The 19106-nt window shown below is 37.4% G+C and overlaps 1 protein-coding gene across 5 annotated transcripts; it reads right to left on the bottom strand.

Annotated features, from left to right (window-relative positions):
• Nucleotides 1-474: 474 nt before the first annotated feature.
• pde9ac (phosphodiesterase 9ac) lies at nt 475-17508 on the bottom strand. Of its 5 annotated transcripts, none has more exons than XM_088428080.1 (20): nt 17356-17508; nt 17051-17213; nt 14685-14755; nt 14037-14114; nt 12132-12175; nt 11992-12046; nt 11825-11895; nt 11668-11755; nt 11431-11509; nt 11282-11356; nt 11104-11190; nt 9371-9475; nt 9209-9291; nt 8834-8990; nt 8357-8470; nt 7289-7393; nt 7030-7158; nt 6865-6960; nt 5406-5452; nt 475-4128 (listed from the first exon to the last, which is right to left on the bottom strand). In XM_088428080.1, exons 2-20 carry the CDS (start codon nt 17117-17119, stop codon nt 3990-3992), a joined length of 1692 nt encoding a protein of 563 aa, XP_088284206.1. In that variant the 5' UTR covers nt 17120-17213; nt 17356-17508; the 3' UTR covers nt 475-3989. The 5 variants fall into 5 exon arrangements, with proteins under 5 accessions (XP_088284206.1, XP_088284207.1, XP_088284208.1 ...); XM_088428081.1 differs by having other exon boundaries at nt 5406-5446; XM_088428084.1 differs by having other exon boundaries at nt 3979-4128; nt 5370-5452.
• Between the last annotated feature and the right edge of the window lie 1598 nt (nt 17509-19106).

The following is a 19106-nucleotide window of genomic DNA, read 5'->3' as shown; positions in this document are numbered from 1 at the left end:
ACACGGGAGCAGGAAGTCGTTGAAGTTCTGGTTTAATGAAAACATGGATAGCTGTTAGCAATTAGATGTGTATGTGAATAAGAATGTCTAGGAATTTGACTCAAAGACCACAAAATGAAAAGCTGACATCCACAGACACAGTCGAATTTTCCGAAAATCAAAGGGGTTCAAGTGTGCCCGCCAAATGGTTTAAAAAAGTATATTTCATGAGCAAATTAACAAAAAATTATCTCATTTGATGTCTACTAAGAGTACTGTGCCAGACCGGAAAATATAATTTTGGGTAGACCTTCTGCCACCAAATTGTCAAGATGTCAAAGGACACGCACGTCCAAGCTACTCCAGATTGCCCAGCAAGGCGCAGTTCAGTAAATAGTTATTTCTGCATGCGCTGCCTACAAAAAGAGCCCCGGAGCATATGAAATACAAGAGCTTTAAATTAGCTAAAAAGAAAGAAAATAATTCAAGACGTGATCAAAGTGGTACCTCAATTCTTTATTGGTAGGTGATCAGTGTTAATTGACTGGCCATACTTGGTATGTTGTGTTAAATGAGCACATCACTTGCGGGATCGCAGTTTCCTGCGAACTGCAACAGTATATTTGCCCAAATAGGCAAAAGCACAAATAGAATACCCACTTCAACTCAACTGCGGTTATATGTTGGGCTGATTTTCTTGTATTGTTTCAAAGCCATCTGTGAGATTGCAGATTATTATTATAGTTTGTGATACCAACCAAATAAAGCTACATATCAAAGTGAAATAGATCAGAAGTGCTTAAGTTTCCAGTCATACTGCATTTGCTTTGTATGCCATGGTACAAAATGGCTGGTATCCCGTGTGAGTTTTGGATAATTACTGGAGTGTCAAGAGCAAACAATGCTTTTATATGATGAAAAAAAAAAAAGAAAAAAAAACACCTTTCTGATAGAGGGGCTGCTATGTGCTATATAAGTGGTACCCTTGGGTGATCAGCAGCTGGATCAGGAGATCCGCACAGTTGGCCTCAAGTGTGAAATCTGTAAATAAAATGTTATTTAGAATTTCAAAAAACAAAAGCAATTTGTCTGTATGAATTGTGAAAAAAATAGGAATTTCAACAAAGATGGCTCTTGGAAAGCATTTTCTAAGTTATAAAGTGGCACTAAAGTCATCTTTTTATTGCTTTGAAGACATGCTTGATTGCAAATTTAATAATATACAGTCAGAGAAGTGGAACAGAAATATTTAGATAATGACAGATTTTTTTTCTTAGAATAAGTGGTACAGAGAATGGATGGATGGAAAATACTTTCCCTTTGTACATCAACACTATCGGATTTAATATAAAACACTCGACATTGGATCGACTTTGAAGTTCAAGATGTTTCCATTTTCAGATTCTCAAGTGTCTTTGGACAAAGTGACATCATTTTGTAATCCTTGAGCCAGAGACCATCACCCATTCCAAATCCACCATGATACGTAATGTTTGGATCATGAGCCGTTCCTTTTTTTTTTTTTTCTCTTACAAAAAAAAGTCTGGCAAGTAATTCCAACAGAAATGGTGGTATGCTGCAAAAACTGGCAACACAAGGGTAAAGGCCATTTTGATATAAAATGGCTTAAAACTTCACACATTTGATTTCAAATCCATTGTGGTTTACAAAAACAACATCATAAAAACGCTGTCATTGTCCAAATACTTCTAAATATAACTGTATACTATTAATTTCTGTATGATTAGAAGTAATACACATATTGAAATACCCCCATCATGTGGATATTTGTTATGGCTTTTGTAGTTTGACCTCGACGGTAATGAGAAAAATCACAACACACTCATGTAATAATAGTTAATGTATGAGACTGAATGTTTTGTTAATGTTTTATATAATGAAAATCTCAAAAAACACAAAATGAGATGCTACTTTCATTTTTGCTTTTTTTTTTTTTCAAATTGTTGTCTTTGAAATGGACAGATCCTAGTGCTGACGAAAACAGGTGTGGAGATCGCGTTTACCACATCCAAAATACAGGGGGTCCTCGGTGAATAATGATTTGAGTTTATGCGGCCACAAAATAGTACACAGTTATTTTTGTTTTGTTTTTTTAATTAAATTGGTTGGAAGCAGAAGTGTCTTCATACCTTTATTTTAGCAGAGGAGGTTATTTTTTAATCCAATTTTATGTAAATGTAGAAAAAAAAAGTGAGGATGGAAATATTACCCAAGATATCCCACTTCCCGATTGAGTTGGGTATTTAAATACTGTACAGGTAAAAAAAGTTTGAACACATACTTAAGTAAGTAATGAGGACCACTCGTAAACACCGCTCCTAAACACCACGTGTTTGTTCACATTTTCGATGCCTTCGGTAAGAATGTACAATGTAAACAGTCATGAAAATGAAGAAAAAGCATTGAATGAGGTGTGTCCAAACTTTTGGCCTGTGCTGTATATTTGCAATCAGAATTCGGGGAGTAGGAATAGTTCTGAAAATTCCCCGATTGAGTTTAGTAATCAGAGTCTGGAATGGGTGAGTTGGCCAAGAAATGTTGATGAACGTAGGGATTAATGTCAATTTTGTTCATTTGTGAATTTTCTTTGAATATGTGGGGAGTTTGGGAAATAGTAATAGCGCTCACAATGCCCTGAAGCTGTTGAATATTTTTGTTTAAGGTTGGAATGGTTTTGAATTGGTAAAGAAATGTGGACAAAGGCGGGAATGATGTAAGATATGTGTTGGGATTTTGTTGAATGGGGGTACAGCACAAAAAGACCTGAATGAAATGAAGATTTTAATTTAGACAAGTAGTTTGATGGAAGAAATTGATGAAAAAAGTAGAACAGTTGCAGCCAATTTTTGAGGGGGGCTGGTATAATATATATTTTCAGAGTTAAGAAACACCAGTTCCACATGGGCAAAATGTGACCATGGTGTCAGCCTGACTTTAGGCAAATCGTGCTGGAAAAATGAAGTACGGTGTGAGGAGTAAGAACCCTCCATTCCATCGACGGCGGTAGTCACTAAGCAATACATAGCGCTCTCTTTTTCGCTCACAAGGAACTCCCACGCAAAGCCATTAAGGTCCCCAAGTCTTCCCATAGTGTTCCTGACTTTTGGTAATATCAAACGATTCAGATCTCTTTTGCACCACGGTTATAAGGTCATCTTTTCACTCCTCCATCCAGACATAAATTGTTCATCAAAATGCGAAAGGTGTTGATGTGCCATCTGAGTGAAACTGTCAATGTTTTCCTTTGCCTTCAGTTTATCCTCGTTCATCACTTCCTGGTCTTTCCCCTTGTGTTCATTCAGTAGTGAAGAACCACTCAAGACGGTCTGAAGTGTTGAATCAACGAAAAATCTACCCTGACGTGCTGTCACCGGCTCCAACGTAATAGCTAACAGGCAATCGATTTAAGGTATTGAATCGATCAAAAAAAAACCCTGTGACGCCCCCTCAATGGCTCTGACGTAACAGCTAACAGCCAATCAGAGAGATTAAAAGTTGCGGTGGTCTGACACCAATTCAGCTTGCTGAAAAATGTCCCCTGCCGGTGGCTCTGATGTAACGATGGTGTTCTTTTAACTCATCAGATGGCGCATACCGATTCCCGGACACTTTCTGACATCCGATGTCTGGGTGTTGAATCGAGGCCCTTAGAATTATTACATTATTTACTGAATTCTTGATATGAAGTTAATGCAATTTCCAGTTCATTTGCCACAATCAGAACGGAACCCATCCAGAAATCGAGGACCCCCTTTAATGTATTCCCTGTAATAACCTCATCGAGAATCTATTCTTACGGTAACGTGACCTAATTTTTGGAGTGTTCCCTGTGCTGTCAAAAAACATGAACAAATAGAGCTAGCCAACGTTGACTCCACAAATAAATAGACAGAGGTCACGTGGGGAAGGGGAGAGGGACGCCTCTGTTACATTCAGTGCAAAAGTCTAAGTCAAAAGTTCAAGATACGATGCCCTCTTGGTGCCTAACTTCAGTTGAGTATGGTGCTGAGTCGTCTCTTGGTTCTCTCCTGTTGCTTCAATTGTTGAGCAGCGGAACGCAGAACCGCAGCATCACCCAGACTCGCTCTTCTTAAAGTCTTTGCTGAATTTGAACACAAAAGAGGACCCCTACGAGAAAAGGTCCTAAATTAGTGTAAAGGAACACACAAAGAGAATGCGAACACGCTAAGAATTTTTTTTCTTATATAAAAGATCAATTCAATTATCACCCAAAACCTGCAACCAAACCTTTGATGCTCAGACGACAAGGTCTTACCCCAAGAGGACTCGGGAATTTGGATCCAAACAATTAGCTCGATTTTGATTAGACACTGTCAGGCAGGCATTCCATTAAAAAAAATATTTACCATGAAGGTAACAGAGATGAGAAGTGTTTCTCATATTTTGTTCCCTCAAAATGAGAATACAGTATAAAGTTTCAATATCCATGCATCGTTTTTCTATCGGGCTTGTACCCATTTCGGTTTGACCCATCTTTTGAACTCGTTCTTGGGCTTATTATTTGCATTCGATTTTATTTTTTTTACTTACCGGATTGTGACCTTCAGTGCGATGCAGAGGGTTGGGACTAACACTGGCGATAAGACAATATAGATTAAGATAGTGAACTCCTCAACTTGATACTGGTGCTTGGTATCGGTACTCACCCATCCCTAAATACTTTTGATAATCTATGAATCATTGAGATACTTTTTTTTAATATTTTTAAATTGTCTAGATGCTCTGTCTACTGAACACCCTGTTTATCTTAAAATTGACACCCGTTTTGGTCACTAAAAATTATAGTAAGTATTTTCAATATTGACGTTGAAAGACAAATCAGTACCTTTTTGTTGATTTTAAATCTCTTTCTGCAGTATGCTTCTGCAAAATGAATTTCTGACAGTGTCAATCAATACCGACCATTTTTCTGACTTTCAACTTGTACTGTATGGCATCTCTTTTGGTTCGGTAAATCAAATTGGCCACTGAGTGTCTAGCAAAAGAAAAAAAAGTCACTTTTCGTGGCAGAAACTGTAAAAAAATTAACAAAAGGTGCAACTAGGAGATTAAGAGGAAAAAAAAGGATACATGACAATTTCATCACTTCGGTTCTCGACATTTCATCTGCTATGTGTTGCATTTCCTTATTTGTATGTTCAGGCTATTTAATCTAACAAGTTTGTCTTTTTAGATTATCACTATTGTGGATTCTCGGGGTAACCTGAGCTGTATTACGATTCCAATTCAGCGTGATGAAAGTGTTTGCATGTTCCTGCAGCACCGAGAGTGCTCGAGAGAGGCAGAGACAGTCACACACTCATGACACTAAACACTAGCACACAACCAAGGTGTCACTTCTTACTTACACAGATACCACTGCACTCACTCACGGCAGAGCTTACTTCTTCTTCCCGCCTAATGACATATTTTCAGTTTTTTTCTTCTGTGCCTCATTGAACAAAAGACATACCTTTATGTTAGCAAGTGGCTTTGGATGCGGGCGGTGCGCATGCATGCATGTGTGACCGTGTGCACCTCATAAAGACGTGACTTGACTTTTGGAGAGTTGGTGCCCCCGACATGAAACATTTTGAATGCATAATAGTGGAACTGTTGGATCGAGTGTAGGAGTTCAAAGTGTGGAAATGTACATTCAGTTGGTAATATCAGCTCTACAAAAATCTAGCTTAATTTATCACTATTATCTGATATTTGTTGGGTCAATTGATGACATTCCCGCTCTTCGTGTTTGTAAAAAGCTTACGAAGGTTATTATTTTAGTTGTATTCATATTAATTATTGTATTTTCTATAGGAGAACAAGGATGCAAATTCTATGTGAGCCAAAACATAATTGCCACGGATTAACTCGACACATATTTTCAAGGATCACATAGCTGCCCCACAAGGTGCCTGACAAATTACACAAAGATCAACACTAAATATTAGTAGGGAATGAACTAGTCTGTTTTTCTGCATCTTTCCGAGGATCACTTGGCTGCCCGACATAAAATGTGCCTGACATAATGTAAAAAAAGTTCAGCACCAAACATTAATAGTTAAAATTGGCCAAAATTGGAGTGTTAGGATTAAGCTAAGTGGACAAAAGCTATGTTTTAAAAACACAGTATGTAAGTCTCTCCCATCTAAATTCTGCTGCCTTACAAAGGCTGCTTTGCATCATGTTTACACACAACTTTGGCCATTACTCTTATTTTAAATGAAAAAGCAAACTTGATACAAATCAACATGATATTTTAGCACATACTGTATACATATGGTCTGACCATAAAATAATTCATTATTGCCTACAGTAATATGCACTGGGCTTCATATTACAGTAAAATCACATTTGAATCTTATTAAAACTGTTTTTTGGTTATTTGATTTTAACAATTAAAAATGGCCTTTTTCCTACCATCCTGAGACCCAGCCTATTCATTTTTGTCCACTGTTGTGTCCATTTTGTCTTAGCAAGAACAGAAATTGCATCCGACCCAAACACTTTAGACATTATTAGAAAGGCCAGGCTGTGGTCTATTGATCACACGAGGCTGTATTAGAGTAGCTCAATCAGTCAAAGGGTATAGATCAAAAACAAATGTCCACCACAGTGGACACAAATGAATAGGTTAGGTATCTGGCAGGTACTGTATTTTTTAATCATTTTAATTCGAACGTTCCACACACTTTGAAAACCACTGGATTAGATGTTACCTTGCAAGAAGGCTTTTGTGTAAATGTTCATACTCAATGACAGAAATGTGACATTTATCTAGATGAAGTTCATGGCTTTGTTCAAAATGGTTCATATTTGAGACACCGACTCATCCACGTAGAGGATAGATAAACTAGGTTCTACCTCTGTCATGGCATCGTCAATCTGTTTCAGCTCTTCATAGTGGTCTCGGGAGTCCCTCAGGGGTTGAACCATGATCTCCTCAATTTGAGGGAAAAGCTGTTTGAGAACAAAACTGTTAGAGGTTTTTCAATGTCTTCACACAGGCAGCACATGAGGCGAGTCTACCTTCATGACGGTCTCAAACATGGGGATGAGCACAAATTTAATGAAGCCGATCTGAGCTGTGGGCTTGGTAACTTTGTCTCTGTCCATGAAGGGGGCCACTGGGAGACCCTCTGACTTCTCCCGGTCACTCTGGCAGACACAGATGTTGACGGATGTTTGACTCTGTGCAAACACTGCCTTTGCAAAGTTCTGTTATATTTAACTTTTTGAGTTCAGCATCTTTGAATTTAATACTGAACAAATGGGGTCGAATGCTCACCTGCATGAAGTACTCCTCCAATAGGCAGTCCACCCATGGCTCAGCCACCTCGGTAGGCCGGACCTCATTGGAAATGTCGCAGCATTTGATCAATACCATCTTGAGCTGACAATACAATGAAAAATAATCAAACAAGAGCATTGCTGTACAAGACACACAAGCCACACCAATAGTTATCAACTTTTTACAGTTTACAATGTAATATAACCACTCCCACGTGAATTTTCTTCAGCTGTTGTGTTTTAGTTGTGTTTTATCCTCTCGAAACCCAGCCAATTCATTTGTGTTGAAGGTTGCGCCCATTTTGTCTCAGCAAGTTTGCAGTTAATTGCAACCAACCAACCAACCCAAACACAGGCAACTTCACTGGAAGGGCCAGCACAGGGCTAACACTTAAAATGAAATAAGCAGCCAAATCCACTCATTGTTGTCCATCTCAAGGGGTGGCCATTTTGCCACTTGCTGTCAACTGAGAATGGGATCACAGTTGCTCAGGGCTTTGGTAATGGCCAATCATGGCTCAGTTTATGAAAGCCACATGCCCAAACTCAGAAAACAGGTAAAACTGGTGAGCTATGAATGCTCATTATCTGAACCCTGAGCAACTGTGACGTCATTTTCAGTCGACAGCAAGTGGCTAAATGGCCGCCCTGAAATGGGTGAAAGCAGAAGGATTTTGCTGCTTATTTATGTTCCATGAACATTGTATTAATCAGATTACTGCAGAAAAAGGCTAAACAATAAAGTATCCGTTTAATGGTGTTGCAAAAAGTTGTCAGCACACAAATTTACAAAAAAGGATGCTTTATATTGAATATTTTTCTGTGGACAAATATTGATTTATAGTTATTTCTTTTTGAGAACAGGTCTGACACTTTATGTTGATTATTTTTTGTGGACATACTGTATTTATTAATATTTAAGTTAATGACATGTTTTAATTTTTTTCAAACCCCAAAATGCTTTGCACTGGTTAAGGGGTACTTGGCTGAAAAGATATTTCACAGGGGATGCATTACAGAAAAACAGTTGCGAACCACTGCTGTAAAATGCTGACATAATACGTACACATGTCACATGCTCCTCATTGGTGAAGTCGAAGTTGTCCACTTTCTGCTTGAACGAGTCCAGTATCTCGCCATGTCTGGCCATGTCAGTGGCCAGGATGAGAGTGATAATGGCCTGCAGTCAAAAGAGCAGAGTCAGCTTCTTTTGAAAACTGCAGTTGCCCTTGCTTGTTTGATCATTAGACAAGCTACATGGTCATGGAAACCCCTTGTCACTCCTGAGCTAGCATTTTAGCTAACCCTCACACCTAGGGGAAAATTTGCTATCTGAATTTTGCCATTTTTGGCTATTCTCCTGCATGTGAGTAATTACTCTGATGAGACCCAATTCAACTTGTACTTTAAAAAATCATGAAGGGATTTGTCAATTCGCAGTAATAGTGATTGGGCATTTTTAAAAATCTGAATCTATTTGTCTACTGTACAACCATCTACCTCCAGTCATTTTTTTGTACAGTAGGTCTTGTGTCTTATTTACCTGTCGAATCTGTTTAAATGCTTCGGGATCCACATTTGCAAAGATGTTGCACTCGGGAAGGGAAAGGATCTGGAAGGCCACAGCACAGTGATGATTCTCCAGTGGGGAGATGTCATTGTAGCGCACCGCTAGCTCCGTGCGAGCGTTGATTTGATACCTGATAGGTGAACGACACGGGTGGATGCTTTTAGAATGCTGATAAAAATTCTCTGATCCATGACAACTGTGCAAAACAACACACTCATATCTGGATCTTTTTGTTTTGTTTTGTGGAAGCTCCTTGCAGTAAAATAGCTGCACAGTTCAGTGACATCAGTGTAAAAATAAGTCAAGCTGAATGTCAAAACGCCCACAGGGGAAAACAGGGGATCTTACGTGTTGTTGTATCCGGGGTGGTCAAGGTCGTGACACACCGCAGCCGTCATTAGAATGCCCATATCAGTGAGAGTCAGCTTCTCCTGCACAACAACAGTGCAAGTTTATATCATTCGGAATGTCCAAATAGGCCAGAGTTCCTAGAAAAGCGGGAAACCTCACCTGCAGGTTGCACAGGTGGATCATGCCGTACATCATCTGACTAACGCAGAAGCAGTGACGGAAGTTGTGGAAGGGGTTATTGCGGTAGTTCTCCTGGATGGCCAACTGAAAATATAGCGTAAAAATAAAGTATTCATATGAATTTGTGCAACCGTTTAGAGGGTCACCAATCCAATTTTCAGTTCAAGGTGCTTTTGAGTGCACGACCAGTATTTATTTGATAAAGTATGAGAAGATAAATAGTTAAACTAGTCAAAAAGAATAAAAAAGAGCCAACAGGCAAGTACACATAACATAGGATAAGACATTTTAAACTTAAGGCAGATTTATCAATCACTGTTAGCGGTTAGCAAGACTAAAGCAGCAAACGCTGTACTTTTATGTTATGCTTTTAGTCTGAAAATGATTCACACCACTTCCGGTGCACTAAGCGCACTGCTGCTAACCTTATGACAGTAACGGTCAGGATTGGGTGATATAGCCAAGAAAAAAAAAAATTGGAAGATTACAATTTTAATGGAAGCAATGAACCAAACAAATGTTTATTCAAAGGTTTGATTTATTTTTCAAAAATAATGTGGAAAATATTCAGACAAATTAACACTGATTTAAAATAAGTTTGAACATAAACTTAATATTCATAGCTTGTACTTGATTTAAGAGATTGTCCATTTGTTTCGCAATTTATGATCTGAACCTGGAATTGAATGTCTGAACTCTTAATGCTAATGTTGAAAAGGTTACGGGTTTAGGTATACTTATACTATTTCTTTAGATAATAATTTTGTTTATAATCAGCGTGTCGAATGGGGGCCACAAAGTTTTCACTTTCATAGGGGGGCTTGGTAAAATATAATTGAGAAGCCCTGCATTGCATATTTGGGACTGAAAGAGTTCATTTGAAAACTAAATTGTATTCATGTACACTTGTACACTTTTTTTCCTTCTTGCTGTCGACTGAAAATAACATGAACTGCGCTTAAGGCTCAGGTCAATCATGGCGCACCTATTGGTCATGTGGTACTCCTAAGCTGACTCGTGATTGGTTGTTACCTGAGGCTTGAGCACGCCTGATACCGTTTTCAGACAATAGCAATTGAAAAATATCTTTTTAAAAGTGTTAATTGTACATGAACGATAATTGAGTTTTCTAATTAACTCATTCAATCCCAAATATATAATTTTATGTATTTTAAGAGTCCAGATATTTAATTCCGGGTATACTGTATGTTTACATGTTTTTTTTCCAAAAATGTTCAAGGATTAAGCTAAAGAAGTTTCTAAAACCAGCTGTTATTAAAAGAGTTTATTATAGACAGAATATTAACTTTTTACTGCTAAAAATGGCAAAATAAATAATATCTCTTTGAATGCCACAATTAAGGAATCAGTACCTATTGTAAACATGTTGCAAACCACCCAACCATAAGTTAGCCACTTCTGCAAAATCTTGATTTCACGACTTGTTTAATTTTCAAATATTCAATTTTTAAAATGACAAACTAATTAAAATGACAAGCTCATTGAATTTATTGGATTTATTCCTCAGCCAGTATGGGAGGAGGCATTCATCCTTTGCTCTGGAATTTGTTGCAAAAAGGCAAAGGGAAACATTATGAAACCTTTGATTCTTGTTGAAGTTACACTGACATCTAATGCGGCTTGACATTTTTTCCTCCTGAATTTTTTTTTCCTATGTTAGTCCTGCAAACTGGTGTGTTCTTATAGCTTACCAGCCAGCGTTTGAGTGTGATGGGGTTCATGTTGAATTCTTTCACCAGACCCAAATCATGGTACATATACTCCAAACAGCTCAGCATCTGAAGAAGTAAATCAAACCAGGTACAGAGAAAAACGTCAGTCAAAGGCGTTAAAGACATGCGGATGACATGGATTCATAATATTGTGTACTTCATTGTGCTCCCAATGCCAAACATCAAATGTTGGTTTCTTCAGCGCCTCAACAGTCTCTTGAGACAATGTATACTGTTGGGGACAAACGTAGAAGAAAAGCAGTAAGACTCTACACTTGAAGATATACTGTTTCACATTTAACACACCTTTGGGTAATTGGGGACATCTCGTCTCGGAGTTACCTTCTTCCCGTCGTCAAAATTATATTTGCATGGGCAGTTTATCCTAAAGCAAGCGAGAAAGTGCAATATCATTTTGATGAGGTACACATTACGCGCACATGTTGGTCACATCTGAGAGATGAATTGAAACAGCGGAAGTTGTTTGACTGGCAATTAGCAGATGTATCAAAAGTCCTTTGTCCAAGAAAATGTCAAAGTCACCTGCCGCCACCTCTCGATGTCATCTCATCCCGAAGCTTCCTCAGATCATTTTTACATTTCTCGATCTCCACCACTTTCAGCCCCTCCACTGAAAGATCGACAATTTGGAATGTACGTACAAGAGTCCATTTTTTTTGTCTTCAAATCCCCAACTTACATTCCACTCTCTTCTCCAGCATGGCAAGCCTGTTGGTGACCTCAGTCTTGAGCTCATTGATGCGAAATGCTCTGCGAGGAAAACCGCATTGAATCATTCAGACCAGTAAATTAATAAAATGACACGGGGAGGTGGGGGGGGGGGGGCACAAATGACAGAAGTGTTACCTGCTGAACTGCTCTGCCACCTGGGACAACACATTCTGAAACATGTCCTCCTTTTCTGCACACACAAGTCCCGCAGAAAGTTGCTGTCTTGCTAGTTAATTTTGACACCAACTGGATGTGGTTGCAGTAGTCTTACTTACCTCCAAGTTGGCCAGTCGACAGGGGGACAACTTTGTACAATGAGCTGTACATAAAGTACATTGTTATGAATAGGAATTTACAGGATATGAATATCAAATTGTTTTTTGTATTACAGCTAAACAGAATACCCTGAAGTAAATTAGGACCCTGTGACTCTATTCAAATGAGTAAAGGCTGGGTAAAGAACGTCCTGAGACATGATTATTTAGCTTAGTGGCCACATAGAGCAAAATCTATTGTTAAGTGGAATATAATGATCATTGAAATGTAGATTTCTAAAATGCTAATCCCAATTCCTTGCAAAAGGTGTTGGTCAAGGTGTTGAAAAAATACATACCAGTATAATAAAAAAAGATTAAATACAATTATTTCCTTTTTGGTCTCTATATATCCTAATATAACATTTTTCCTTAAAATGCATGCCGTGAATGACATTTTTCTATGATCTTTTCTTTATATTGATGATAACACACATATTTGTATAGAACACATATTAAGATGAACGAACATTTAATAAAAAAAAAATAAAGTCATAAATAACTATACAGACACAATACAATTTAATGTAAAAAAAAAAAAAAATCAGATGGAACCGACCGATGAATCAGCTAACCGAAATTAATTTGGTCCATTATGGTCCATTTGGTCCTTCACACATCTGTCAAAAATAATCAGACAAATGGCCAATACTTTGCCGACTATTTAGAATTCTTACTTTCATGTACTACACATATTTACAACAATTGTATACAAGTAAGACTGTTGTTTGTATTTATTACACATGACTCACACTCATTGCACATAAAAATAAATGTGTTGATAAGCTCATTATATGGACCTGTCATTCAAAACAAAACAAATCCTAATTTTAACAAGCAATGTCACTACTTTGCACACAAAATAAAGGCGCAGTTTGTTTAGTAAAAAAAAACAACAACTTCAAAATATGTAGGGCAACATAAGGGTGTAATAAACGACACCAACCACTAATATGAGAAGACACATGACAAGAATTAGTGTCCATCACGACTTCATTAATTAAAACACACATTGTGTTCTGTGAACCAAATAGGAAAGTTTTATTTATTTATTTATTTTTAAACAATGTTTTTACAATTGACCCTCACTATGTGTGGGAAATCCACATATAATTTGGACCTATTGAAATGCATTGGGAACAAACAAATGTTATTTTATTGATTATAATTCAAAACACATAGTCAGCCACATAATTGTTAGTGGTTGTTAATAATGTTTTTTTTTCTGCCAAAAATCAGTTGAGCCCTTGAAAGAACTGTGCTCCTCGACAACATGGACATAATTATGAACAGTTTCGAGTAATAATACTCAGTGTTAGCACAAGATCTTTAGGCTTCGTCTAAAAAACAAGACAAGAAATGCCACTGACAGCCTACAAGAGCATTTGAGCTTTGGATTTAATCAGAGGCACTTTAAATAATGGCAGGTTTGTAGTGACTCGCAATTCACATGAATGTGAATGTAAACACAGTCAATTTGTCAAGTTAGAAGAGGGTGTGCACACTTATGCAACATTTCAGTTGTTTATTTTTTTAAACTCTCTTTTTGTTTGATTTCATTTCAGATGTATAATTTATACCGCTAATGATGGAAAACTTTTTTTTTAATGATTTGTCTCAGTTCAATGTTTATGATTTGTTTCAGTTTATTTTTTTCTTTTCTTTTCTTTTTCATATCACAAACCCCTACTTTTGAACGTGTGTGAGGGAGTGGAGAGTTGTTGTTCACTGTGTATGATATATCTAGAATTTAACATTTTACAGAACTTCTCCAACTCATTGTTTATCCAGTTGCAACACACACCTTACATCAATTAAAATCTCACCATTAAAGGCCTGATTGTGGTAATACCGTGGTATACATACTTGGGGGAGTTGGTGGGCATGGTGGGATCTATCGAGACCAAAGCACCTTCTGGATCCACCATCATAATTGCAGTGTTCCTATAGTAAGCACAAAAAGAGAAAGATTAGAATTCCATGTTCATCCAGTCCTCCCTAATTTTGAAAATAGTCAACTTCACTGCCTTTCCTTTTTGTTAATATTAGAGGGCAGCAAAAAGACCTACAAAGAAACTTAACCTGACCTTATGATGTTAGCACATACTGTAAATGTAGTCATGTACTGCCCCCTACATGGTTCGGAGTGTGAATTGCAAAACAATAATAATAATACAGTAATACAAAATAATAATAATAATAAAAATAATAAAATGTTTTGAGTCCAATCACTTACTCTTGGATGTATCAGGAGATAAATGGGCCCACACATAAGGAACTGATCTTGGTTTTAATTTAAATTACATGAAATCTCATAGAAAACACACATCTAAATTAAAGTCGAGTGGCAAAAATGTCAAAATTGGGCGTATGATGGAATATATAGCCCATGACAACAAAAAAATATTTATGACAAAATGGTGATTCAGTCAAGTCACTCAAAGCATTACACTGAGGTCATAGTTGGCGTTAAAAAAAAAAAAAAAACAGCTCCAAAAAGCATGTGGAACCAACCTGGGGATGTTGGAAGAGGTGCAAAGAAGCTCCTTAATGTCACAAGGACTGCAGTGCCTACTGAACACCACCTGGCAAGAACACATACTCAAATGTATTCCTTGCAAGAGATTCAATGCAAACTACAAAATATATGCCCCCCCCCCCCCCCCCCCCCCCACACACACACACACACACACACACACACACACATCCGACCTACAGAACATAAAGATAAATTGCACTCTGTTAGATTCTTTGGAGCTATTTGGGTGAATACAAGGCCTCAGTGTTGCTGCACAGGGTGGGGCCGTGATCACATGACACTGCAGCTCAAAACATATACAATAAATTCAATAGAAAGACCGCTTTGAAAGAGCATTTGATGTGCTTCAAAGAAAAGCCCAACAACTCAAAGTAATTGCGTGATTCCTTGTCATGGTTAGTGACGGAAATGGACATGCATCTAGAAGTGAGATGAAAACAAAAACAAGTGAGGCGTGAGGGTGATCTTGCTTTGACCTTGAAAAGGAGCAGGTGTAGCAGACAAACATTGAATCGTGGGTTTGGGCTCTTGAGCGGACATGTGTCATCAGCAGCTCTCTACTTGAAACACTCAGCAGACCGGCAAGTGTTGCATTTAAGCGCTTTGCGTATGCTTGCAATGATGCGTAATTATGTCTAAAAGTAGACAGCCGTTTTTGGTTTCTGGTTTAGAACCCTTTGTTAGATAGCTGAATGGTCACAATGATGAATTTATTGTTGTGGTATTTGGTAAATACCTCACAATAAGGCAGTGGAACCACATGATTTCTCTCACAATGCAGAGACGCGAAGGGAAATGTTAATACATTATTTAAGATAATAAAAATCAAGGTCATTGAACCGGCACGCAGTACTACCCTGTTTATCATGAGGGTTACGTTCCACAAAATACCTAAAGTAACCTAAATTAAATATTGAATGTCTTTGTTATGCATTTGTTCCTTATTCTTTGCTTTTGTTCCTATTTTAAAATATCAGGAAAAATAGCAAAGTAAACCTCTAATAGATATGGTCATAAATAAGAATCCATGTTGTAGAGTTTTTTTGTTTTTTTTTTTTAAATAAAATAGCTATTTTTGACTGGTCTGACTTAAGAAGAAAAAAAATGCAAGAAAAATAGTTACATAAAACCTGCAATAAAAAAAAACTATCTTTTTTATTACAGACATTTTAGAAAATAAACTTGATTTAACAATATATTTTAATGTGGCTATATTTGCAAACTGAATTGATTTCACTGCAGACTTGCTGTGCAAGCAACAATATTTATTGTTAGCGAGGTGTTTTGTTTTTCTTTCTCTCTCTCTCTGTCAGAAACACCTGTACCATTAAATGAGCTCTGTGGCGGGTTATTTTTAGATCTGACTCAGGTGAGCTGAGTCAACTGGAAATACTTGCAAGGTGGTTGTCGAATCAATTAACACCATGTTGATGTATGTTGATGTTGATATATATATATATATATATATATATATATATATATATATATATATATATATATATATATATATATATATATATATATATATATATATATGTGTGTGTAAACATTTTAAGTAATTAATCGCAAAATTTTGATTGCATTTTTCAATCAGTATATTCAACTTATAACAAATATTTACCTGAGTAAAACTCGGGAATTAACATGATATAATCAAATGAAAAATTATATTTAATTTCAGTTTAAGTTTTTTTAATAGCATTTTTTCTCCTTGAACACAATTATTTTCTTGTAAAATGGAACTGTAGAGGAAAACTAGCAACAAAACTCCGACCGTTAAAAACATTTTTTTATCTTATAGTCTTCTCACAGAAACAATTCTCAAAACTTGTCGCTTACTTACACTATTTTCCAGCAGCATTTGCAAGGCCCATTTGTGAGATTGTCTGCCAAAAATGTACAATTTTTTTTTAAAGGTAAAGCTATACTATGAAGTGTGCTTAATGTTGTTGTAAACTACACTGTTAAAGTGCTGTGCTTGAATCTAATAAAAGAATAATCTGCCTAAATTGTGTTTCAAGAATGAAACATAATTGCAGAATGGAATATGTGTTCAAATGTTTAATATTCAATGCAAATATATTGTAGTCTAAGGGAAAGTTAAATACAACTGAACTGTACTTCAAGTAAAAATTGAATTGATATTATTTCAAAAGGTTGCGTGAAATATAGTGTGAAATTTAATTTCAATATATATTTTAAGCATTTCATGTTTTCAATGTGAATTAAACTACTGCTTCAATCAGGATTTCTTTTGCGGACAACTGAAGCTCGCATGTTTCCTTTGCCCAACTAAAATTTTGAGTGAAAGGCTTATTTTTCATTCTTTTTCCAAACTCACCTTCTGCACTTTCCCCTCCACATCCAGATAGATGGCTTTTGGGGCATAGGAGGAGGAGCTGGAGCCCATTTTTGACCTCCCTCTCCTCTTACGCGCCCGTGGCGATGCTGACCTGGACTGTTACTGATGGGCAAAGTTGGAGAGGTGACCGCAGTGAGGTTCCCTGTCACACAAATAAAATAAAGAAACAAGAAAGATATCCACCAATCAACAGAAATATGAGGAGAAGAGATGACAACAAGTAAGAATCCATTTTTTCTATAACAAGTGAAATTAGCTATACTGTAGGTGCCATCGGTACTCACAGCGGGAGGCAGGCAGCTTCCGAGTGAAGGTAACGTCCCCGGGGTGACGACGTTACGGCGGGCTCTCTTTCGAGGCAAGCGAAGTGTTAAAAAGCGCAAGCGATGGAGGCGAAAGGAAGCGCTGAGCTGAGCGGTGAGATGGAGATGCGGTGTGCGGTGTGAGGGAGCCAGGGGGCTTTGGTGTACCATCAATATAACTGGCTCTCCTGGCCGGTTGCCGGGGGACCGTTACTATGGTGAGAAATAAGACAACCCCCTGTGACCCTATGCTGTGGTCACAGGCCTCTTGTACTTGCTGAGCAGAAGATACGCGTAAATATGGTGGGCATCAACATAGCTCAGAGTGAATGGATTAACCCTTGTACAGTGTTTTGACCATTTTGGGGTCATTTTTTCCCCACGTAATTCTCGCCGTATTTTAACCAAGGGATGGCACACTTCCTGGTAGTGTGATAACTAAGCGGTCTGATGTCAACATCTGGGTGAAATTTCGGCTCCCTAGTGTATTCTTTCAATGCTTACCCTTTGATGTGAAATGCCTTTGATGTAAAGATCAAAGGACTGGACAAAATAAGGATTAACCAGCCAGGAGGTCAATGAGACCTTTGTGAAGCAGATTATTAATATACAACCATGAGGCAAACCATTAATACACTTTCAAAACAAGTCCGATCAAAAATAACCCAAATAAAACAGAGCACCTGATTTTGGGTCAAATGAATAACCCACAAAACCACGTTAAAATTTGGGTTGTTTTGCTGGGTTGGTCCTTGACCAAAAATTGGGAGATTGTTGTTCCTACTGTTTTATCGTATGCACAATACTTACACGTCATAGACATGCACACGAGTTTTTTTTTCTTTTTTTTCTGTGCTTGTCTCCTCACCCGCTGTCCACTCGTACGCTAACTTGCGTCTTGAGAGCAGACTCACCAGATGGTTTGGTCAGGTCAACTGGGGCCATGCTGTCACTTGAAAAGATTTCTGAGTCGGGTTTATTTTTGGTGACAATTTGTAGTCGGGTGATTGGGAGGGAAACTCATGGACTCATCACTGGTAAAGCTAGTGGTGGAGTTGCTTTAGTGGAAGCAGTGATGAAAATCCTATGTATTGTTTAGATTTGAAGTTTTATGTGTAGAGCACAATTAACAACAGTAAGTATGCATAATATACACTACATGTGTATACTGTACCTGTACATATACACTCATATACATTGCATATATGTAGTAAATTATTTTTGTTAGTCATTGCTTCCCTGCATTGTACTTTAAATCATTTGGATCAAAAACTCGAATTGGGTCAAAAAGGGAACGATCCAACATTTTGGGTTAAAAAAAAATCAAAAACTTTATCCACCCTCTAGTTGGCGCTAAAGCTGCCAACATTTATAAATCAATTCACAAGTAAATGATGAAAAAACAATAAACAACGATTTTATCTAGTAATCATTCAGAGCTATATATATATATATATATATATATATATATATATATATGTGTGTGTGTGTGTGTGTGTGTGTGTGTGTGTGTGTGTGTTTATTATACTGTTGGGTCTTAACCTGTGAATACTAGTCATTTTCCTTCCATTTCTCTTGCGCTTCTGTACTAATTATTCTTCGCCTGCCCACTGCCAATGATTAAAATCCTGACCTACAGTCAATGACAAAAGCCAGATAAGAGTTTTCCAACAATACTGTCACCCCCTCCCCTCCTCTGGGGAATTTCACATCAACAGGACTTGAGTGAAAAT

This window comes from Hippichthys cyanospilos, chromosome 11, assembly GCF_059441005.1.
Source record: "Hippichthys cyanospilos isolate Australia breed blue-spotted pipefish chromosome 11, RoL_Hcya_1.0, whole genome shotgun sequence".
NCBI classification, from domain to species: domain Eukaryota; kingdom Metazoa; phylum Chordata; class Actinopteri; order Syngnathiformes; family Syngnathidae; genus Hippichthys; species Hippichthys cyanospilos.
Note: the sequence above shows the minus strand (reverse complement) of the source record. Positions and strands in the feature narration are given on the sequence as shown.